At 40.4% G+C, this 13,395-nt stretch overlaps 2 protein-coding genes across 2 annotated transcripts in view; one reads left to right on the forward strand and one right to left on the reverse strand.

Annotated features, from left to right (window-relative positions):
- The first annotated feature begins 61 nt into the window (after positions 1 to 61).
- On the forward strand, positions 62 to 5,130 carry cdc6 (cell division cycle 6 homolog (S. cerevisiae)). Its single transcript, XM_036586450.1, has 12 exons — positions 62 to 152; positions 899 to 1,261; positions 1,379 to 1,639; positions 1,821 to 2,020; positions 2,129 to 2,283; positions 2,399 to 2,505; positions 2,678 to 2,817; positions 2,977 to 3,077; positions 3,161 to 3,231; positions 3,594 to 3,769; positions 3,886 to 4,026; positions 4,761 to 5,130. Exons 2-12 carry the CDS (start codon positions 925 to 927, stop codon positions 4,848 to 4,850), a joined length of 1,779 nt encoding a protein of 592 aa, XP_036442343.1. The 5' UTR covers positions 62 to 152; positions 899 to 924; the 3' UTR covers positions 4,851 to 5,130.
- A 140-nt stretch (positions 5,131 to 5,270) lies between these two features.
- Positions 5,271 to 13,395, reverse strand: part of jupa (junction plakoglobin a) — a 29,381-nt gene continuing 21,256 nt past the window's right edge. The window contains exons 6-16 of the mRNA XM_036586449.1: positions 13,160 to 13,361; positions 12,850 to 12,994; positions 12,328 to 12,431; positions 11,146 to 11,484; positions 10,385 to 10,537; positions 10,034 to 10,153; positions 9,703 to 9,853; positions 8,666 to 8,787; positions 8,495 to 8,537; positions 8,108 to 8,226; positions 5,271 to 6,569 (exon numbers count right to left, since the gene is read on the reverse strand). Of these exons, the coding sequence (XP_036442342.1) occupies positions 8,111 to 8,226; positions 8,495 to 8,537; positions 8,666 to 8,787; positions 9,703 to 9,853; positions 10,034 to 10,153; positions 10,385 to 10,537; positions 11,146 to 11,484; positions 12,328 to 12,431; positions 12,850 to 12,994; positions 13,160 to 13,361 (1,495 nt within the window). The 3' untranslated portion in view covers positions 5,271 to 6,569; positions 8,108 to 8,110. The remainder of the gene's footprint in view (positions 6,570 to 8,107; positions 8,227 to 8,494; positions 8,538 to 8,665; positions 8,788 to 9,702; positions 9,854 to 10,033; positions 10,154 to 10,384; positions 10,538 to 11,145; positions 11,485 to 12,327; positions 12,432 to 12,849; positions 12,995 to 13,159; positions 13,362 to 13,395) is intronic.

Here is a 13,395-nt window from a genome sequence, read left to right on the forward strand (position 1 = left end):
AGACGCCGTCAGAGGGTGGGATCTGCCAGCTGATCCAAGAAGATCTCTGTCTTTGCTGAAGCGCGCCAGATGAATTTCTGTCAATGCTGCTGCTGCAGGCGGGTGGTTTCCTGAGGAACGGCAAATAGAGCATTTTAATCACATTTAAACTGGTAAGACCCCAGATTTTCTTAATAGATTGTAGTCTAGAGTAGTATGGCGAAGGCTACCTTTAAACCTGACTTTTCATTCATAGTTTAGTACGTTTTTTGAGGTGGGGACGACTTGGCGCCAAGTAGGAAATGTGGCTAGCTACTTAGCTAACTTACTTACCAGTTGGCCTCTCAGAAAAGTTATATTTTATTCAGCGAGGGTTCATATATATTACTCATGGGCCGTTTATTACGTCGTCAGGATATTTGGCTGTAGTTGCAGATGAATATCGTTCACGTATTTAAGGTTTAGAGGCGGTGTTTGCAGAGCTAACTGTATAGTAACAGTTTTAGTCAGCTAACCTAGTTAGCTAGGTTAAGTTGGTTAGACAGCAGAGTTAGCTAATGACTGCATCCTGGAAAAAAGTAAATGCTTCAGCAGTTGCCAGAAGTAACGTTGATGTTAATTTACTTGATTAATTGATGAGCGAGGAAAGTGTATTGTAACGTAGGTTAGCTAGCTAGCTAGCTAGCTTATAGAGACGGGGCTCCAGTACTGCACGTCGGCCATCTAGATCAGACGAAGCTAGTCAAATCTCTACATAGGGGTTACGTTCTGTTACATTCTAGGAAAAAAAGTTCGTACTACGAGTGCAGTGCTGTCAGTATAAACTGTTAAAAATAAAATGCGGAAAACGACCCCGTAATCACTTTCAGTTCGAAAGTTCGAAAGTAGCTGATTAACTTGCTTATCTTTTCCCTTTCAGAACTCCAGTCTGATCCCCTTGTGAAAATGCCCAGAACTCGCTCTCAGAGCCAGCCCACCCTCCAGTTCCCCAGGCGCAAGTCGTCCAGGGTGATCTCCCGCTCTAAAAGCTCCTCTCAGCCTGATTCAGAAGATGCAGTGGACGTCCAAAACAACCCCCTTTCTCCACGAAAGACAAATGTAGCGAATGTCCGGTGTATCCCTCTCTCACCCAGGAGGGCAGATGTCGACGTCCAAACTACCCCTCTTTCTCCCAGGAAGACAAACGTGGACATCCGAACCCTTCCCCTATCTCCCAGAAACCCCATGCTCAAAAGCAGCTCTCTGAATGAGCGGCAACCCCTGAGCCCCCGCAAGCGCACAGGTATTCAGGAAAAAAAAAAAAACCTATGCAGTTTTTTGGTCCGTTTCTGTAGAAATGTCCATGCTTGCATTTATGTGTGCATACACATCAACCAGTTTTTACTTCCTCTTCTTTCAGGTGATGAGAATGGATGCAACTTACCAGCCGCTCTGCTGGGTTCTCCTCCTAAACAGAGCCGACCCTCTCTGGCCTCCCCCCGCAAGCTGTCCTTCAACGAGAACACACTCATTTTCTCTTCTCCTCCTCGGTCTACCCCCTTGTCTCCCAAAGTCCCTCTCCCGTCCCTTGTTGAAGCCTCTCCCAGACGCTTACTGGCCATCAGTACTGATTCTGAGTCACCAGGGAAGGCCCCAGTCACACAACGTTTCACTGAACAAAGTGAGTTTTATTTGTTGTCTTATACCTTTCATTTTTAGAATGAAGTATCAATATCAATTAGGTGTACATCAAGTTTTTAGGGCCTCTATTTTTGTTGTCCTATGACATTTTCATTGAAATTTCATTGGTCATATGTCAGAATGATAAATCTGTATGTGCTGTTGTCTTTTCTTTACTTAAGAGTCGCATTACCAGAGTGTGAAGCAGTCTCTGCACACAGCTGTGCCTGAACGGCTTCTCTCTCGTGAAGCAGAGCGAGCCACCATTGTGTCTTTCCTGGAGAACCACGTGGTACCTGGCAAGCCCTCTAGCCTTTACATCTCTGGCGCTCCAGGAACTGGGAAGACAGCTTGTCTGAACTGCGTGCTTCAAGAACACAAGGTGAGTTTTAAAAGCTAGGTAATGGGAGAACGGTTACAGTACAAAAATTAAAATTGCCCTGGCTTGTTTTCTTTAATTATTCGAACAAATTTCTCATTCTTGTTCCAGGCTCTCCTCAAGGGAGTGCAGACTGTGGTGATTAACTGCATGACACTGCGTAGCTCCCATTCCATCTTCCCTATGTTGGCCGAGAAGTTGAAGTCCTCCAAAGGCCAGAGTGATGGCAAACTTGAGAAGCTTCTAACCAGTTCAGGGCCTACTGTGTAAGTGTTTAAACATGAAGCCTTGGTGCAAGTCCTTCCTCTCTATAGTGTTCCTGTACTGCTGCCTTTTGTGTTTATTTGCGTAATTTTGATTGTATATTTGTGTATCTGACAGACTACTGGTTCTGGATGAGATGGATCAGCTGGATAGCAAATCCCAGGATGTCCTCTACACCATCTTTGAATGGCCTTTTCTTCCCAAGTCTCGGTTATGTCTTATAGGTGAGACCTATAGTAATATTCTCAGGATTTTTTGTCGTGATTTATGACGGCCCTTTTTTTGCTGTCCATATTCAAGAAATATACATTCAGTGTAAAATAATATTAAGATGACGTGGGTCAGGTTTTTAAAGCTCCTTGAAATTATACTATCTTTGACCATCCTTTTCTGCAGGTATTGCAAATGCTCTGGACTTGACGGACCGTATTCTGCCCAGACTGCAGGCTAAACCTCATTGCAGACCACAGCTCCTTCATTTCCCTCCATACAGCCGCCAAGAACTGACAGCCATTGTCCAGGACAGGCTCACACAGGTAAGACCTTCAGCACATGTATGCACAGAATTTTTATAGTAAGTATTTGAAAAGGCCGAGTTATTTGTTTTTAGGTTTGAGTCAAAAAGAATAAATGCTAAAAAGGTTGAGAACGCAACTATTTGTCAGTTGCTAACATTGCTCTGTCTTTGTTTTCAGGTGTCAGGAGAGGATCTTCTAGATGCTGCTGCTGTTCAGTTTTGTGCTAGAAAGGTGTCTGCAGTATCAGGAGATGCTCGAAAAGCTTTGGACATCTGCAGGTATGGGAGTAAAACATACTTGGTTTCTAATTATGATGATACCACCTTTGGGGCATACTGACCTTTTGATTCTCGTCACATAGGAGAGCCGTAGAGATGGTTGAGTCTAACAACAGATCCAAAATGCCATCAGAGTCTACAGCCAGTAATAAAGGTAAAAATACTCGAAATGACTGTCAATAGGGGGAAAAAACAGTTAACTGTAATTGTTGTTGTACTTTATGCAATATAATCTATATTAAACCTGACTAATGTATTTGTTCCATTCTGTTGAATGTTGAAAGTTGAAAGTATTCCTGTGTATTGAAAGGTTCATGCTGAACGATACAGCACTGTACAATACATTGTCACACTCATAAAAAGCATAGAATTAATGAAATGTATATCTTCGCTTACTGAACCGAAATTTTTGCCAAATTGCATCTGGAAAAAGTTTGCTGTTATAGTTTAAACCCTGAATAGTCTGTGGCTGTTCATTTAAAGGAAATGCCTGATGGATTGTTTCTCTCATTGCAGCATCACGTGTGAGCGTTCCTCAAGTAGCAAAAGTGCTGTCGGAAGTGTATGGGGACCGCATGGCATCTAGCAGTGGAGGAGATGGTGAAAGTTTCCCCCTGCAGCAGAAACTGCTGGTCTGTTGCCTGCTCCTGCTCACCCGCAATGGCAAGAGTAGAGAGGTCCAGTTAGGAAAGGTAGGTTCGTGTATTTTAATATGTGGCCCTGATTGCTTCAGCCAGTGCAAGCCTGGAGATAAAGGTGCAGCTGTGTGTAGACCACTTATCTAATTTCTATGCTTTCTTGCCTACAGCTATGTGAGGCCTATAGCAAACTATGTCAGCAGAGGCAGGTCAGTGGAGTGGGGCAAGGTGAATGCCTCTCTCTCTGCAGTCTGCTGGAGAGCAGGGGCATCTTCTCTCTCAAAAAGGCCAAGGAAGCACGACTCACCAAGGTAAGCTCCTTGCACGCTAGCATTTTTGTTCCACTAAGGAAGGTGAACGCCAAGGCTGCATCCAAATATGTGATAAATTATCTTTTTAAATGATCTTTTTCTTATTATTCCTAAGGAGGAAAATTTCCTTTCCCATCTGCTTCCCTTAGGTCTTGCCTGATCTGGCAGCCATGTAAATCCACATACTAATCAGCTCTGCCTAGGTTGGGCAATATGGCTGAAATTTCATACTTTGACATTTTCATGACCTGTGATGTTAGTTTTTCTGAGATTTAATAAGTTGTAACAACAAAATTGAACCTGTTGTTGATTTTTATTATTATTATTATTATTATTATTATTATTAACACTACTACTACTACTAATAAAATTATTATAATAATAATAAACTACATTTAGTTTTGTTTTACAAACTGCACTGTTCTATATCCAGATTAGAAGGCCTAGTTATGCTCGCTTTGTAATGAAACGTAGTCCGTTTTCTTGACCATATCCATGATGTGTGACGTAAGTAATCACAACGATGAAATATCGTCATATTGCCCGCCCCTAGCTCTGCCAGTATATTTAATAAGGCCATGGGCTACATTCAGGCAAAATCATGCATAGCCTAAAGAAAAAAGTGGTTTAATAGCCTAGTCAGGTGAATCCCTAATATGTTAACATCAAAACAAAGTTTTAAATTACCATTACCATTAACGTACACCTAATATATTTTTATTATTTTCTGACAGATCTCTCTGAAGATTGAAGAGAAGGATGTAGAGAATGCGCTGAAGGATCGTGCATTACTGGGCAGCATCTTGGCTGCAGGCTTGCCTTAAAATCATAAAATCTACAGCTCAGTGTTTGTCATCATATAAGGGACACTTTCAGACCTTATGTACAAATATTTATTTTTGTAGTTTATTTTTTTCCCCTTTAACATGAGGGGGGTCTTATTTGGTTTTACCTATTCAATTTCAGAATGTCACCATAGTAGTGCAGACTTGTTTACATTTTTAGTTTTGTTTCATGGTAAAGATGTATTTTGTGTTTAATAGATGTCACAGTACATTTACCATTTAATAAATGTACAGGAATTTTAATCAGTCACTTGAACAATGTTTTTATTGGAGTTTAAACAATGTTGTACTTTTAACAGTTGAATACTACGTAAATAAAAGCAATTTGGGTGACCTCTATAAAGCTTGAATCATCCAAGTTTTTCTGCAAAGAAATGTTCCATTAAAATCACAACACAGTCTCAGTTAGTAACCAGTTTTATTCCTTTTTCTACAAAGTATTAAGTAGAAAGACTAAAGACAATCCCTTGTCATATTTAACATTCCCACTACAAGTTATTCCTCACTGTGTAAAACCTTTGGTGATGGTTAACTCCACAATGTTCTACACCATGTTAGTGTTTATCCCTTATTGTATTTTTGTTTATGTAGTAAAAAGCAAAAAGAAAAATCATCTCTCAACATTCTCCAAGTACAATAGTTGACACATTATTGTTCATGAGTGTCTATACATCTTAATTCGTGTGTTAAAGTATGGTGCCAGAGAAATATGCATTAGCTCAGTAGGCCAGTGTATACACAGAGCAGGAGCTGCCCTTAGCTGCATTTGTGCTGCAGGCAGCAGTTGGACAATATGCAGAGTAACTGATATGACAGTTCTGATTAAAATGTCAACTAAAACAATCTAATCATTCAGTTCCACAATGATTTTCAATGTTCTTTTTGTTACTGTGCAAAAAAAAGGCAAAATACAGTTAACATTAAGTTTTATATTTGATGTGTTATTAAATCAGCATAGATTTAGTGTCTCACTAAACTTCACTCTGCAAGTGAGGTTTTTCATTATAGAGTTCTGTAGACCACTGAAACCTTGTTTAGTTCATAACATCTTTGACCACACGCTCTATATTGTGACAATATTCTTTTGTGATGTACAAGCCAGGCTTGGGATGGGTTTAACAAAACTACAGTATTGAATAGTTTATTGCAGACAGAAACTGATGAAGCCCAATTTTTGGGTCCTTGTAAAACCAATTTCAGGTAATTATGTGACTAAAGCCATAGTGGACAAAGCTAAAAGCCTGAAATGGGGGTCAATTTATTTGAACTCTTCAGTCTCAGTGCTGGCAGCATTTTCTGCTATTGAAAGTACAGTAAAAAAAAAATTAAAAAGCATGATTATCAAATACAATAACTCAATAAAATCTCTTTGGCAGTTTCACCAGTCCTCTTGCCACCATGTGTTTACCCACTGCCCCAATAAGAGCCCAATAATACATTTTCTACACAAAAAAGAAAAGAAGTAAGACGATGTATGCCATCGTTTTCATGAGAAGGCAGTGTTAAGTAAAACTGGATTCTGTCCCTCACAACACAGTGATAATTGCATATAGTACAGCAGTGTGTGTGCAGACCCAATCCAGCTGAGGAAAGTGTGAGCCACAGCAAACCAGCTGATGTAAGGCTCTGCAGGGCAACTCTGTTTTGAAGTATTCATTTCATTACTGTTCCTTTTCTTGACCTTGAAGAAACACCATTCTGTAAAGAGAAGACAATACAAATAATATCAATAATATCATCTAAAATCTTAGAAAAATTGTCAGACAGTTCTCTAGTGGGCTCTTAGCTAATTAGCACACTATTTAGGACGTTCAACCTTATTTCTACTACAGGTGTAATGATGCACATACTTTTAGACTTTTGATTCTCTGTCAATATTCAATTTGTTCTCAAATAAATGATAGAACATTTCATTTTGTTACTATCAGAACAACCATAACACTACCAAAACTTGTATGTTTCAGTACTGACAATATTAGCTAAATGTGAGTTTAATTCAAAACACTAGCAAGTACAAGACTAGCAAACACAGCACCGAACAACTGCACATACAGAAAATCATTATTTTGTTCATTAATAATGTGTCTAGTACACATTTACTTCAAAACAATGGGATCTAACTGCTCACTATGTGGCCATGAAGGACAGGGATGCAGTCTCACTTCCTGCTCTGAAATGCAGGGGTGTGGCTAAAATAAGGCTATAGATGAAAACTCTTTAACTGTGTCCAAAACTGTGCCCAAAACTGTGCCCTATTCCATATCATAACACATTGTGAATATCTATGGTCTGAATACTGAATTTTTTTTAATAGTTTTTTTTTGGACTGCACTTTGAACTAAGGCCCCGTTCACACTTGGCATTAACATGCATCCTGGGTGATCCGCTTATAAGTGGACGGCGCCAAGTACAGGTGAGAATGAATAGAATGCATCTTGGAGAACCAGCTTGATCCAATCACTCAAAGCACCTCGTGGTCAGGGGCGCATATGACCACACAATATTTACAGTGTGCACAATTAAGCGTCTTCACAGCGGAGTTGAAAGCAGCTGCGTAGCTTCATTATTCACCTCCAACACTTTATTTACGTTAGCGTTAGTGGTTCACTGGTCTCACTGTCCACTTATGATTACTCGAGGCGGATGTTTATACCAATTGTGAACAGTGCCTAATTCAGGAGAATGATCCATATACAACACAGACTGGACTGACTAAAAAATAAATAAATAATTTGACAAAAGCACAATTAAAATATGTACAGACTGACACTGTATTAACTATAATTTACTAAATTATTAAATGAAGTTACTAGTTTGATATTTTTAAAGTTTAATGTCTGAAGTAATTAACTGATCACTTACTTTGTACCATCGATTATTTTAAATCGTGATACTGTTTTGAATGTTCTTTTTTTCCTATACTGTATTTCTACCAAGGCACTAACAAGAATCGACAGACTTTTTTGTTTCTATGATGATTTTATCTATTGTACAGCCTCTTCACTGATTCACTTGACCATAGATAATTCAGCTTCAGGATCACTTGGTTTCGCTACTACAATTGTAAAAAAACGTCCAGTGACTGAATTCACAGGCAGCACTTTATTGAAAACCTCATAGGCCAGTATATCCAATGCACATCTGTAAAACGAATCAAATAATGCTAGCCTCTTTGCTAGTGTGATAAAAACTAACAACTTAACAGCGAGAAAGAGAACTGAAAAGAAGTGTTTAACCTGTTAGCAGGCATCATAGGGTCTCTGCATTGAGTCATAGCCTTGTGGGTAATCATCAGGCATGTCAAGGTCTCCCATGTGATCATACATGACAGGTCCAGCAAAGCGAGGATCAATATCTGTAAAACACATTTTGGCACATTCAGATTGCTTTTACACATTGTCAAGTCCCGAATCTCATGACAATTTTAGATGCTGCAGAGGCAAATTCTGAATGATCCACAACTGCTTTATTAGAACCAATCAGATCTGAATCAAATAAAATCAACCAGAATCAGAGACTGATGAAAGTGAGTTCATTTGTCCTTGCCAGTACTGTGAAATATGCATAATTTAAAACAAGCTTTGAAATATGTTTCATAATTCATAGTTCATATTAATACAGACCCTCTGGTCCAAATGCAGGGTCCATCACTGCATTGTTATGAGCCTAAAAAATAAAATAAATGTTAATATCTCACAATGCCAGTAAAATGAAACACCCAAATTTAAATTAATGCGTGCTAGGATGCATAGCCTGCTCCATAGCACCTCACTACTGCCAGAGGGCGCACTCACCATGTCCCATGCTGCAGGGTCATGTTTGAATAGCGAGTGCGTGAGCTCCACAGACACACGCTTCTTGTAGTCTGCGTTTTTGTCCTCAGAGATGCGGAAAAGCACAGCAGCTGCATACGTAGCTGATAGAGAAAAGCGATAAAGTCATTTCAGTTGCACAATGAACTCTGTTCCAGTCCCTGTTGACTGATATTTACTGTGTTCTTGAACTGTTAGGTACTGTATCACAAGAGAAAGATGATGACGCCTCCACAAAACCAATGGTTAAAGGGGAATTTCATTGAATTTTCAACATTTCTGCATAATTAGTTTAGATGTAAAATCATTCAGAGGGGTTTAATGTGAAATGCGCCACTCTAGAGAAACTTACCAAGCCAGAGTTGTTCACAGTGATAGTGATATCAACCAGACGATCTCAAGACTAATGCCTCTAAAAAGTTTCCTCATAAAGTCATTACATGAAATCGTTATCAATACACTTCCTGAATGCCCAAGACATTGTTTTATGATGGTTTGGAGATAAGCTATTGGCCTAAAATGTAGTTTTTGAAATGCAGTCATGGCAGCAAGGTACATGCAAGGCACTGTAAAGCAAAACAGTCCCCAGAGAAATGAGTTGGTAAAGTTCTCTCCAATGATGTTTTCACATCAAGCCACTCTTAATTACTCTGTTTACATATCAGCAACTGAATTATATGGTAATTTTGAAAAACTTCCATATCACCATACAACGTACATGGAAGAACCGAACCCCCAGATTTTACTACCATGAGATAAGCTCAGTTTTAACAGATATGAAAACAACTGTCCATTGCTGAACACCTGCTTCAGCTGAAGCACAATACAGTGAAGGGTTCCTCAAAATGGCCTGAAAATTGGCATGTCTGGCCACCCCCCGTTTCAAAGTATTTAAAGAATCTAGTTTCTCAGTCCATTTCATTATGCTATTTTAAAGCAGTATCTTCACACTACTGCACTACAATGTAACTCTGTTGCAGCCTAATAATCTGATTTATTCAAGCCTCCCTTTCACTCACCAATGCCCTCGTTACTCGAGTGCAGCAGCTCCATGAGTGGAGCACAGGCTCCCTCACTATCAATGACCACGGCTGACTGTTTATCCAGAGCCAGCTCACATAGTACACCGGCAGCCACTCGCTTTATATTATCCACAGGGGAGTAGAGCAGCTACAGAGAGAAACAGAGAGGGAAAGGGTTATGTAAGGCACATTATACATTAGAAATCTTGCTTCTTGAGAGTATTATACTCAGTGAGAAAAGCAGAACTGAAATAGATCTACAAAGCCAAAACTGAAAAAAAACAGGCTGGGTCAATACACAGGCGCCGTAACTTGCTGCGACATTAACCTGCACAAACAGTGGGATGGTGTTCATGTCGGCGGTGACACCTCTATTGACAGGGTCTCTGGCCATGATGTGAAGCGCCCCTGTGCAGCCTTCCACGATCTCCTCCATTCTTACACCATCCTAAGAAACACAGAGAAGAAGAGGAATTAGATGTTTATGAAATGAGATCTGGTAACTGCAACCGCTGGATTTGCTGGATCACATAAATTATTCATTACGTGACTCTGCCTAGGCTTTAATGTGTTGAAGTTTAAATAGCATGTTGCCTGATGCACAGTAATCAGCTGTTTAACTGTGCTGCAGTGTTGCTTATCATGACCCTGTTTGTGGGGGCAATGCGCTGGTGCCTACCTGATATGTTTGCTGGCTGGCTGAGCCGTGCTTCTGAGCATCCTGGTGGGCATTTATTAGCAGATTGACCAGTTTGGGAATGGCATCTGCGTCTCTAAGAGGCGCCTGATTGGCTGGGCACAGCGCCAGGTTACGGATCAAGCCAACCACAGCCTGAAAAGACACAACCACAAAGTTTCATTCATACATGTATAGATTCTTATGATATTCTCATTATTTAAGGAAGACTTTAGCAATCAGCTTCTCTCTGTACAAAGTTAATAAGCAAAATGAAAACAGAAAAAAGCGAATGTTTGGGCACCCCTGAGAACACATTTCTGTGCATTTTAATGCACAATTACTGTTTATGTGCTGAATTTAACATGTTGGAAAAAAAAATAAAAATGTTAAAATCAGGACATGAACAGAAAGAAAAAGACAACAAAACATGGTATTTGACAAAGGGTGCTCAAACTTTTGCATATGACTTAAGTATAATAGCAGAAAAAAGGTGAGCAAGATTATTATACTTTGTAGTGAGTAAGCATTAGGCCTTCCTCTTAAACACTACTAATGCACAACTTAGTTTCAATGTAGTTCTCAGTTGAGAAAGTTTAATATAAAAAGAATTATGAAAATAAATAAGTAAAAAACACTGTGGAAACAGCAAAAACATTTTTCACCAAAAGCTTTAGTAACATCTCAGAGACATTATCCCTGATCAGCTTTTGTAACAGTCTGTCAGTAAAGACTCCCTCTATCCTTCACATTCTGGTTCTCACCTTGACCACAGGCCAGTAGTAAGGCTTGTTGAGCAGTTTGACGATGGCAGGGATGCCGTAGTGTGTGCGGACGGCATTCTGGGCCATCTCTGCTTCTGGGTGGCGGCTGGTGAGGTGGCGCAGGGCACAGGTAGCTGGCTCAGCCACGTCCTCCTTCTCTCCAGCCCGGAGCAGGGTATGGATCAGAGCCTCCACTCCGTTGTTCTGGGTCACATGAGTCTTGTTGCGAGCATTGTTGCATGTGAGATTAGACAGTATGCCCGTGACGCAGGCGAGCATGTTCACATCGTCTGTGGAGAGGAGACCAATCAGGACCTGCAGCAGCCCATCTAGCCCATCCTACATGAAGAGGGTAAAATATGTTAGAAGGAACTAATTTAGAAGTTAGAAAGTTACTTACAGATACTTAAAGTATCTGAGCAAGATTAATCATTTTTATACAAGCAACCTAATACACTTTGCTGCACATGAAAACAAACTTTGTTACCAGCATCTCCCTTTATGAACAGTTCAGTCGTAAGCGTGTGAGTGCAAAACAACACAACTTGCCTCAAAGGTAACTGAAGCAGAAAGGCTTGTTCTAACACGTCTGGCAAACTGATGTTTAACAAGATTTACTATGTTGTTTGAACCGCATAAACTTTTCAGTGGAAATACATAAAAAAAAATATATTCCGCTGAGTAAAATTTATTTTTGACCAAAAAGCAAATAACAGCATGATAGAACTGATATATTATTTACATAACATGATAAATCTGTACATAAAAACTTTTTTAGGATGCTTAGTTGTAACACTAAGTTAAAACTAACCTTACCATGTGGAGGCTGTATTTAGCCTGGCTTGCAGTAACTAGTTGCAGATGATGTTGCTATGGGAATACAAGATGACCAAAAGCACATCTACTTAAACTGCTTACCCACGTTACATTTTACCCTGCGTTAGGTTGTACCCCACTCTCCTCTAGGTTGTGCAGCTTTATAGACAGTCATCATATTTCTTCATTCAAAATTTTGTTTAAAATATCATATTCATAAGGTTGATTCATGAACCCAGTAGCATGACTCAATTCATTACCCGTGTTTACAGTTACGCCCTTAGCCGTAAAACTGCTAGTTTCTCAAAGTAGAATGTGAGCATATGGGAGAAGCACAAGGGAAATATTTAATAAGAGATTACAAACCTGTTTGGTGGCAGCATCAGACAGGTTCCTCAGAGTCCATAGACAGTTCTGTGACAGGCGCTGGCTAGAGCCAGTCACGTGCTTTCCCAGAGCCTGCATTCCACCTGAGAAAGGGAGAGAGAAGGGGGAGGGGGAGATAAAATGAGGATAACGCAATAGGGAGAAAGAGAAACACAAAGAAATTAAACACCCACACAAACCCACAGAGTACCACATTATCAAGTCATAGGGGAACAATATACTGCATTTCCTCCTTTATCAGTTGTTTAGTTACAGGGTAATAAATGTGCTGACCAAATGCTATATACACAGCCAAAAACAGCAAAAACACTGTAACTGAATGTGCTAGAAAAGGGTTAAAGAACAGAGAGAGGGATGAATGAACAAAAAAGAAACAGAGAGAGGCTAAAAGAGAAAGAGCCAGCACTCTCACAGAGCCTCTGACTCCCCAGAGATTGATTGTCCTGCTAGGAGCACAGTCAGGCCCTGGGAGCGGGTTTAGAGCCCTCCACTCTCACTCACCAGCCTCCACTATGGCAGGCTTGTTGCTAGGACACACAGAGAGCACTTTGAGCACGCGGCTGGTGGTCCACAGCAACTTCTCGTAGTTGTAGTTCCTCATGATCTGCACCAGACCCTCAGGACCCCCGTTTGCCAGGATTATCAACTGCAAAGGGACCGTGGACACGGAAATGAGGGTGTTTGGGGTGTATCTCTGTACTGATATACTCAATGCTTTTGAATGCTTTAAACAATGAGGTATTTTCCCCCCATAACAGCAGAATGAACCTATATATACAGATTGTTTGTATGCATGTACATGAACACACACCTTGCTCTCTTGGTTGCCATATGAGAGAAGCTGAAGGCAGTCTGTGGTAATGGCCAGGAACTTGGGGTTGCTCTTCTTCAGCAGTGGGACCATCCTCTGCAGACCATCGGCCAGACGGACAGCCATCTTGGCACCCTCCTGGTGCAGGAGCAGGTTGTGCAGGGTGGTGATAGCATAGAACAGCACAGACTCCATTGGAGAGCTGCAAGAGAGACATTAACACATTAGTAATTTAC

The sequence above is a fragment of the Colossoma macropomum genome, unplaced genomic scaffold, assembly GCF_904425465.1.
Source record: "Colossoma macropomum unplaced genomic scaffold, Colossoma_macropomum, whole genome shotgun sequence".
NCBI classification, from domain to species: domain Eukaryota; kingdom Metazoa; phylum Chordata; class Actinopteri; order Characiformes; family Serrasalmidae; genus Colossoma; species Colossoma macropomum.

What these genes read in the sequence shown, in the direction of transcription:
- cdc6 (XM_036586450.1), top strand. Translation starts at nt 925, where the DNA reads ATGCCCAGAACTCGCTCTCAGAGCCAGCCCACCCTCCAGTTCCCCAGG. An exon ending in ACCAGTTCAGGGCCTACTGT is followed by an intron (nt 2,284 to 2,398) that starts GTAAGTGTTTAA and finishes TGTATCTGACAG; the next exon opens with ACTACTGGTTCTGGATGAGA. An exon ending in GAGAGGTCCAGTTAGGAAAG is followed by an intron (nt 3,770 to 3,885) that starts GTAGGTTCGTGT and finishes TCTTGCCTACAG; the next exon opens with CTATGTGAGGCCTATAGCAA.